General features: G+C 52.6%; 1 protein-coding gene across 1 annotated transcript in view; it reads left to right on the top strand.

Annotated features, from left to right (window-relative positions):
• Positions 1 to 1,418: 1,418 nt before the first annotated feature.
• CXCR5 (C-X-C motif chemokine receptor 5) overlaps positions 1,419 to 9,419 on the top strand; it is a 9,918-nt gene continuing 1,917 nt past the window's right edge. Inside the window, exon 1 of the mRNA XM_007456302.1 lies at positions 1,419 to 1,475. Coding sequence (XP_007456364.1) covers positions 1,419 to 1,475 — 57 coding nt within the window. The remainder of the gene's footprint in view (positions 1,476 to 9,419) is intronic.

Raw genomic sequence — 9,419 nt, 5'->3', positions numbered from 1 at the left:
CTGGGCCCGTGAGCCGTGGCTGCTGAGCCTGCGCGTCCGGAGCCTGTGCTCCGCAACGGGAGAGGCCACGACAGTGAGAGGCCCGCGTACCGCAAAAAAAAAAAGTTTCCCCTTATAAGCTGAGATGATGGACTCGAACCATCAAAACGAAATTTGTTAAGCATGCTGTCAAGGGGAATGGGAGCCCACAGGAAAGACCATTTTAATTACAGTTATATAAGTATGGAACCTTGAACAAGGAAAATCTTATCTTCCTATATTTTGTCCTAGTCAGATTATATCTAGACCATTAATCAGAAATCACCCAGAGGTCAAAGAATGGGTTGATTAAATCATACTGCATTAAAACACGACCTCTTGAAAGAAACAAATTTCTCACCCTTGGCACAGACAGGGCAGAGGTGAGGGAAAGGAAAAGGGTTCCGTTGAGCCTGTAAGAGCAGCAGCCTGGTTGGGATAGGGGAAACACTGAATATGGAGTCAGGAAGCCTGGGTTCAGTCCCGGCTCTGCCACTGGTTAGCTGTGGGTCCTGAGGACATCACTCTGCCTCTCTGGGCCTCAGGGTCCTCCCATGTAAAAATCTACTCTAGCTGGGTAGTCTATGACGTTAACCATTTATGTGCCAACCGAGTTAATTTATAGCTAGAACATCATTATTTTTGAGTCAGAAGATGACTCTTCTGTGACTATATTTTTGTGCTTGGTGATTTGGGTAATTTTGTTTTTGTCTTCCAGCAATGTTTTAGTGTTGCTCCCTTTGAAAACTTCTAACCTATCTCTTCTGAACTTGAGCTAGAAAGGGCAGGGGTTTCGCCCCTGCCTGGGTAAAAGGATGATGCAAGTAGGGTATCCCAGTCTGCCTCGGACTGAGGGGTTTCCCAGGACAAGGGACTTTCAGCCCTGGGCGCACTGGGGGCTGGGTTGCCCTAGCGGGGAGACAGATGAGGGTTTGGAGGCAGCTTGGAGGAGAGGGCCTGGAAGAGCTCACCTCCTGTTCCCCTTCTACGTGGAGTTTCCCTCAGAGCCCCCCGACCAGTGTGGTAGTTTTCATTACAAGGTACAACTCCCTGTTGGGAGGCTGGTAGAGACACAGGGAGGACAAGCGAGCGGCAGCCTTTAAACCAGTTACAAGCCCCAACTGAGACAACTATTGCTGGGAAAGAAGCTGAAATGCTTGACTAGCACTGATGCTGTGGGGATTTTCCCTCTTTCTTCAAAAAAACACAAAAGACCCAGTGGAAAAAAAAAAAAAATGATGAGTTGTGAGACAGGCCTCGGGTCCTACGCAGCCCCAGGAGACAGCACACAGTTTATTTGTTTAAATTTGCAGCTGACGGCTGCCACCTCTCTATAGTCAGCAGGCGGAGAAGCTCTCAACATCAGGCAGTGGCCAGTCTGGTGACATACGGCTATAACCATGAACTACCCCCTAACCCTGGACATGGACTTCATGAACTACAACCTGGAGGACCTGGTGAGTAGGGACAGGTAGCTTATGGTCGCCCAGGAATTCTAAATAGCCTGCGCCCGGGGCCCAAGGAAGAGGGGAGAGACATGCAGTCCTCTCCCACTGCAGATCGGCAGAATCTAGACATGCCCATCGGCACCTGCCTCTTAAGGTTTAATTTCTCATTCCGTGGAAAATAGAGCTGCTGCCTTAAATAGACATCCTTTATTTAGAGGGGATTGGAAGTATGGGCTCAGGTTCTGCATCCTCCCTGACGCGCTCTAGGACCTAGAACAAGTCAATTTGCCTCTCCATTCTTCAGTAGGGAGTTCTCTCCTCATCTCATACGGCTGGAATATGGGGTAGATGGGAAAGTACTTTGGAGGTTTTCTTAATATCAGGAGGCTGGCATTGCTAGTTGACCAATCAGTGTATGTTTATTCATCTCTTGCTCTACGATTCTGTCATCGGGGCACGACATTCTCTCTTGGGTAGAGAAGGTGAGAGCCTGTTCTTGGCACTTAAATAGCTTACGGGCTAGCCAAGAAGAAAAAAAAATTACTCACCAGAAGCTCATAGACAATGATTATGTGCTAAACCCAAGGAGATGGTCAGCAAGGGAGAGGACCCCAGTGGGCTGGGGTCAGGAGGTAGGGGGTGCCAAACTGGTATCAAGTTAGTGGAAGAACTCGGTGTTAATCCTAGAAGTGTCTCTGAGCACATTGTGGCCTCCCTCAGAGGACTGGGCTCTCTAGAGATTAGGTATTTTTCAGTGGGCTAAGAAAATAGTCCCCAGCGTCACTGTCTGCCACCCACCCAAGACTGTCCCGTGAAGCAGAGTAACCCAGTTGGCTTGGCTGTTACTGGGTCCCCAGAAGGTATATGTAAGGAGCAGCTCAACCAGAGACCCAAGGCTCCTGTGTGAAGGCAGCAGAGGGCTGCTTGTAAGGATCTTAGGGAAACTGTCTTGTAGTCTTCACTCCCTTTCCCCCATGGCCAAGGGCACTGCTAGGAAAAGAACTTCTCTCTGAGATAAACTCTGGGCTGGATCCTTTTCGAAAGGTCCAAACCTTTTCTCCTATACCTGCCAGCTCTCCTGGCCCTAAACTCACCCTGAGATGGTCTCCGATTCCCTCAAGCTCCCCTGGCTGGAGTCTATACTGTAACTCCACCAGCTGTGTTCCCAGCCTTGCTTGGAAAAGTCTGCCTCTCACTTGCCCAGATCCCAAGACTTGGAAGCGTAAGCAGAGCATGGGGAGGTGGGGGAAGGGATAAATACCCAAAGTCTGTCTTCTCAGATCCAACTCCCCAATAAAAGCAGAGCCAGAACCATCAGTCTAATCAGACCTGCTGCTTAATTTGTGGGACCCAATGCAAAATGAACATGCAGGGCCTCAGTTAAAAATTTCAAGATAGAGACAGGAGAGCACTAAACCAAGCACAGGGCTCTTCTAAGTGCTGGGCCCTGCGTGACTGTACTGGTCTCACGCCCATAAAGCTGGCCCTGAGTCCAATCAGACTAAAACCCCACAACCCTGACAAGGCAATGTGCTCCCACCCTGGCCCCCAGCCCTGGCCCCTGGCCTCACCTGACTAGGTTACTGGGCATCTTCCTCTGCCCGAAGCTTCAAGCTGACCACGAGCCCTGACCCAGTTGGATATCACAGTAACCAACTCCAGAGCTGGCCGGTTCTGGCTTCTGAGAAATCTCAGGAGTTCCCCTAACTGCACGCCTCACTCCACTGCGTGACCTACTAGAGACAGGTGGCGGCAGGGGGACAGCGGGGCATGTCCCACATACCAAAGAAAACCTGCAGCCCAGGGAGAGAGAGCGGTGACTCACTTCATGTCATGCCTCAAATGAGTGGTCTCAGCCCAGGCATCCCTGCAGGCCTGAACCCCCTCCATCAGGGTCGGGCCAGGAGCGAGGAGTCCTAGGACCATCCGGGCCCTGGACCTTTCTTCAGCCAGCCCCCAGCACCTCATCCCACCTGCACTCACCTCCCATACACTCTCTCTCCAGGGCTGTTGCCCCCTCAGAAGTACAGACCCTCTCTCTCCACCCCCCACCCCCGCCACTCACAGCAGGACCTCGAGCAGATTTGACAGTCTCCCTGACGGTATCTCCCAGCACAGGGGCCCTGGCATGGCAGGGCAGCAGAAGAGTCTTGTATGTAGTAGCTTCTCAATAAGTATGTACTGCTTTGTGCTGCTCTGCTGAGTGTCTCAACTCCCCATTTCTCTCTGGAGTTAGTCTCACTTCTATTATTTTGCTTCCTATTCCTCTCCCTCTCCTGGTCCAAACCAAGTATCAGTTCAGTGTCCTAGAACACTGGGTTCTAGACTCCAGTGCTGGGTTAAGAACTGGGGGCTCTTGGCCATAAACCAAGTGTTGGGCATCCTATCTTCCCTGCCTCCTCTTGCATTCTAAGATCAACTGTTTAAAATGTCCATTTTCTTGAGATAGGTTGCTAATTCCCATGAACGGAGGATCCAAACAGAAAAACTCTAGATGGCTAAGTACCAGAAACTAGGAGCCAGGCCCCTGGAGTGGGCACGCCAGGGACCCATCCTGCTGGGAAGGCAGATCTAGGCAGACCTAGAAAAGCCTCTGTTCATAGGAACCTGGATCTGAAAGCATGCAACCTCCTCTTGACAGACCTAGGACCTGGGGTACCTACAGGGGTCGGTCATAAACTGCACCTGCAGCCCCACCCTGCACACAAGCCAGGAGGAGAAGCTGCTATAGAGCAGGGTGAAGGTGGTCCAGCCCCAGGGCCTGGCTCCCCCTGACCCCTCCCCAGGGATGACCCCCACAGACTATGACTTCAACGTGATCAGCGCATCACAGGACGCGAAGGCCATTCATATGCACTGTCCCGTTTCATCAAGAGGAACCAAAACCAGCTCAGGCTGTTTCTGGGGTTTACCTTGGGGGAGGGGAGGCTCACCCCCTCCCAAACCAGGTGAAAAGTCCCAGAGGAACCCCAGTGGAAGAAGCCCTAACTGGGGGGGATAGGAAGGGTCAGAGATGAGGGAGAGACCCAGGGCTAGCCTGGGGAGGGGTCAGTGCTGGGGCAAGTCTGGGCTCAGGCACACAGCCCACAGTCTCCATCAGGAATTCTTGCCTTCAGTGAGGACACAGACTGTGGCTGAACCACTCCTCTGGCACAATGGCAGAAAAAGTGACCATGAATTTAGCACTGAGAATCAGGACACAAGAATGTGTATTCTTTCAGGAACGATGGGACAAAATATTTCAAATCGGTACTGACCCAGGAGATGGCTTCAAGAGGTTGCCGTACACACCTAAGAGACCTGTCTACCTGTCCCTCGGACTGTGTGGCTCTGTCCCCAAAGTGGAAATTGATCTGGGGTGCCAAGGGGGACCCCTTGAAACCTAAAGTCTCAGTGCAGAGGAAGGGGTAGCTTAAAGTCTCCCCCCAGAACCACACCCAGAGTAGCGCCATGTCCCTAATGGCCAAAACCCTTGGGTTGGAGATGGAAGAGAAGCCTGGCGGCCTCGCTCCTGAGGGGTGGAGGTGGGGAGACGGGGGAGATGTGACAAATGGCCAGCCAGAGTCTCAGATGGTCTTTAGGGGGTGTGGGCCCTCTAAAGGAAGAGTGGGGAAGGGATAAAGTCCTCCGCCCTCGCCTCTCAGCCCAGCCTCCTTCCTCCAGACCCCCGCACCCCTCAAGCCACAGAAAGCTGGAATGAGAGACGCCCTGGCTGGTCCTACTCACGACTCCTGACTCTGGGTTGGGAATGTCCAGCCAGGGACATAAAAGGAGACGGAGCCTGTGTGTGTCCCCTATAGCCAGAGTGATGAACCGTGTCTGTGTGTAGACGCCTCTTGCAGCTAGTATGACTCAGGCCCCTGGAGCCCTGGAGTTGGGCCTGGATGAGCCAAGCACTCAGCAGCCCTGCCTCCCTCCTGGGGGCTGAGAAGCAAGTCAGGCTGGGCCATTCACTCAGTGCAGGACAGACAGGCTGGAGAAGCAACGGCTCCCACCCAGGTGCTGAGCTAGATGAAGGTGACACTGAGAAACAGAACGGAGCAGGGCAGGGCATGACGGCCAGAGACTCGGAGCATCTGGGAGCTGTGAGCAAGGGGCATCTGAGGGCAGGGCCCAGCTTCCTTTCCAGAGCAGGAATCCCTTCCCACGCACTTGGCCTCAAACATTCCTCTTCCTCCCAAGGGCCCCAACCCATGGTTCAACAGTTCTGCCTGTTAGAAGGTTCTTTCTCCTTTGACTGAAACACCCCCAATCCCAACCTCTGCCCATTTCTCCTGCTCTACCCGCTAGGACCTCACACAATAAGCCCATCCTGCCTTCTCGCCATGGGGGCTCTTTCCAGTCCTTGAAGGAGCCAGCTCTCCTGGACTCAAGTCTTCTCTTTCCTGGACACCACAGCCCGGGACCTGGAAACTTCCCCCCAGGGTGGGGATTTCCAGACCCCTTAAGAGCTGGTCACCCTTGTCCAGCCCAAACAAACTGGGTTGGTGGCAGGTGCCCACCTACAGGTTTCTGTTCACCTAGATAAGGCAACAAAGCCCTGCTGGCAGCCACGCCACCCTGTTGACTCATCTGAAGCTTGCAGTCAACAAGCTCTCGGGTCTTTTTCTCATAAACAGTTGTTAAGTCAGGTCTTCTCGAACCTGTCCCTGAAGAGCTGAAGTTTTCAACCCCATCTAGGTCTCTACATTTTTCTTCACCAATTCCATCTGGTCAGTTTGGGCCTGTAGCTCCAGGTTGTAGAGAACTCTGCCCTGTCTGAAAGCCTCCCCCAGCTGTATCACCCAAGACAGGGCTGAGAGTGAAAAACAGGAGAGGATCCAGGACAGACCCCTGAGGAAGGTCCTAGACACCCGCTGCCCACCTGCTGACACAGAGCCCCATCAGCACACGTTTGCTGAGCTTCACACCGGCCAGTGCAGGGCAGTGAGACAGCCTCATTATTTGAAGTCGGATGGGGCTTGGAGGACTTAATTATCCAGGGAAGGGCCTGGGTCCTACAGAGGCTCCTGAGGAAGGAAAGAAGGGAGGGGCAGAGGGGTGGAGTGGGGGTAGGAAGAGTAATATTTGTAATTCCAAGCACTTTGATCTCTCCCCCCATCCTCCCTTCTCCTGGCACCTCAATACCAGGACACAGAATGTTCTAGTCCCCACTCCTGCCCTCTCCACAGCTTCATCCCAGTCATCGTGTTTTCTTGCCTTCTTTGAGGCCTGGGTCCCTGGCCTCTGTTAGGCTACTGTCCACTGGGTACCTGCTTATGCCACATGCTGTCATGGCCCCAGCAGTCACATGTCTGAGTCTATACAGGGTCATGCTGCCATCAGAGTGTGTGTGTGCCTGAGGGCCGTGGCTTCCTGCAGCTTCTCCTAGCAAAGGATGAGTGAGTGCTCGGCCAGATGGCCCACTCTGAGCTCCCTCTGGGTGTGAGTCTTGGGGGGGCTCCCTTCCGCGCCCACTCCCCAAAGCATTCAGGATTCCTGATTCCTAGCTTCCCACTGGGCCAGAGCTGACCTTGCTCCATTACCTACCTCCATGATTTGAGGAAGGGTGGGTGTGCCGGATCCCCTGGCTGTGGGAAGTGACTTTAACACGTGCCACTCCCGAGCCCCCAGGATGTCTGTTTGACACCTCCTGCTGAGAGGCATCGCCATCTCTCAGCACTCCTCAAACCAGCTTCCTCCGTCTTCTCTTCTCTGCCTGAGTGCTCTGCCGAACAATGACCTCTTGGCAAGAAGGGAAAGACAGTCCCCCACTCCCAACCCTCCTCTAAACCTGGGTTCTAAGGAGGTGGGGGCTCTGGGCTCCTAGGGACTTGTCTCTCTGTGTTGACTTTAAATGAGCAGCAAACCAATCAACCTGAATGCTTTAGAGGGCAGGTCTTGAGTGGTTCTGGACCAGACAGGCTGGCTGCACCTAAGCCCTCCGCTGGGCAGTGGGACGGCCAGGCTCCCACCACAAGGTAGATGGAGTCCAGCCCCGCTGACTGCACCAAATCCTGCATCTCTTCTCCTTCTGTCTCAATTGCTTTGCTCTGCATGAAAATAGCTCATCTCACTGCTTTCCCCTTTAACTCCTGCTCAATTCCAGGATGAATCAAATGGTTGTATTTAACGATGATGTTGGAAATAACTCCCAGTATGGTTAGAGAACCCAAGATAGGCTCTAGGCTGTCAAGAGCATTGGGAAGAGGCAAAAACTGAGGAAGGGTGGGAAGGCGTGTCTGAGTCTGCTGAGGCACAGGGAGGAACTTCCCCAGAGTCCCAGAATACGAGGTCCCCTGGCCTTATCTGGGAAACTGCTCTCCAAGCGGTGCAGCACACATCTGCATCATGTCTGGCATGTGTAAAACACATGGCCTTGTAAGGGAGACACAGGAGACCTGCCGCCCGGGAGCTCACCATCCAATGAGGCCACCGACATCCCAACCCTGAGTGAGGTAATAAAGGCACACGTGATGGAAGAAGAGAGAACGTAATTCCAAGCAGAAGAGTTAGGAAGGACATAGGAAGGTGGGATTGAGTGGGGCCTTGAAGGAAGCATAGCAACAGGCAGACTTGGGAAGAAAGGACTGCTGGGGGAAAGGAAGAGTTTTAGAGACAGGATTGTATCAGCGTGATGAGGGCAGGCAGCCGGGAGAATGATGAACCTCAAGGAGAGCGATAAAGCAATAAAGAGAGAAGCTTTTAAAGGTCAGGGGAATATACAGTTTGCAAACGTGTAAAGGCCCTGGAGAGGAGTTTAGACCTCACCCTGCAAGTCCATGGTCTTCCAGTGAAAGCAGAACCATTTTCGTAAACAAAGGCGTATGTGTGAAACACCACACGATACAAGGGTGTCTGGTTTAAAGACGGGAGGACCAGAGGCTCCCTCCCTTCCCACCGCCCCCCCCCCACAACCCCAGTAAAACCTGCAAAGAAAGTCCATGGACTTATGCTGTATGGGAGGCCTCACAATTAGTTCTGAAATTTAGCAACGTATGGTAAACATCTCTTCCTAAGAGAACGTGCAGGTAAACGTCACTTCTTTTTGAGCGCTGCATTGTATTCTGCTGTGTGAATGCACTGAGCTTGGCCTCTTCCAATCTTCTATGGATGAACTTGATCCCAAACATGACTTTTCCTTATAACTGGCTTTGCTATTAAATATGACTAACACAACATTTTAAATCAACTCTACTGCAATAATTTTTTTTTAATTCTATGAAATTGAAAAAAAAAAGATAAAGACAAAAAGAAAAGAAAACCACTGCTTAGAGGTAACAGGGAACCAGTAAAAGATTTTAAGCAGGACATTGATGTGATGGTATTCGTGGGTTGAAAAACTCATCCTGTCCTCTGTGTAGGAGATGGATAAGAGTGGAGAAGTCGGTGAGAATGGGACCCATGGGGAGACAGTAGTCCTGAGCATTAGGGTGAAGAAGGGCTAGACTGGGGCTATGGCAGAGGCATGCTGGGGTCGGGCAGCCTATGACTCTGCCACTGCACTAATGTATCCTCCCACCCGCTTCTCCCAGGAACCAGAAGGAAAGGCCCAGGTTGGGGAATGGGTCTTCCCACCATGGAGAGCAAGTGTATGACCCACAGCTGGGGCCCTGGGTAGCAGTACAACCACCCCGTGCTTGTGTGGGACCCTCACTCTCCAGGAAGGAGGGCAGGGTGGGACCCCAGTACCCTCTCCCATCCTCTCTCTCCCTGGGGCTCATCGTTTACAGAAGTGCCTTTTTGAAGCCACATAAGCTGGTTATAATTGGTTTTGAAATGATGTGGAGAGGGGTCTGGTTAGGGGAGGGGGTGGGAAGAACGGAGCTGGGAGGTGAGGAGCAGGTGCAGGGGGGCAGCTGTGAGTGAAAGGTATGAAAACAGGCACCCTGCCTTCCTTTGCGGTTAGCTGGGTAAACAACCTGAGTGCTGGGGTGGGGAGGGCTGGGGGGGGGCAGATTCTCTTCTGTTTTG

The sequence above is a fragment of the Lipotes vexillifer genome, unplaced genomic scaffold, assembly GCF_000442215.2.
Source record: "Lipotes vexillifer unplaced genomic scaffold, Lipotes_vexillifer_v1.1 scaffold753, whole genome shotgun sequence".
Taxonomy (NCBI): Eukaryota; Metazoa; Chordata; class Mammalia; order Artiodactyla; family Lipotidae; genus Lipotes; species Lipotes vexillifer.
Note: the sequence above shows the minus strand (reverse complement) of the source record. Positions and strands in the feature narration are given on the sequence as shown.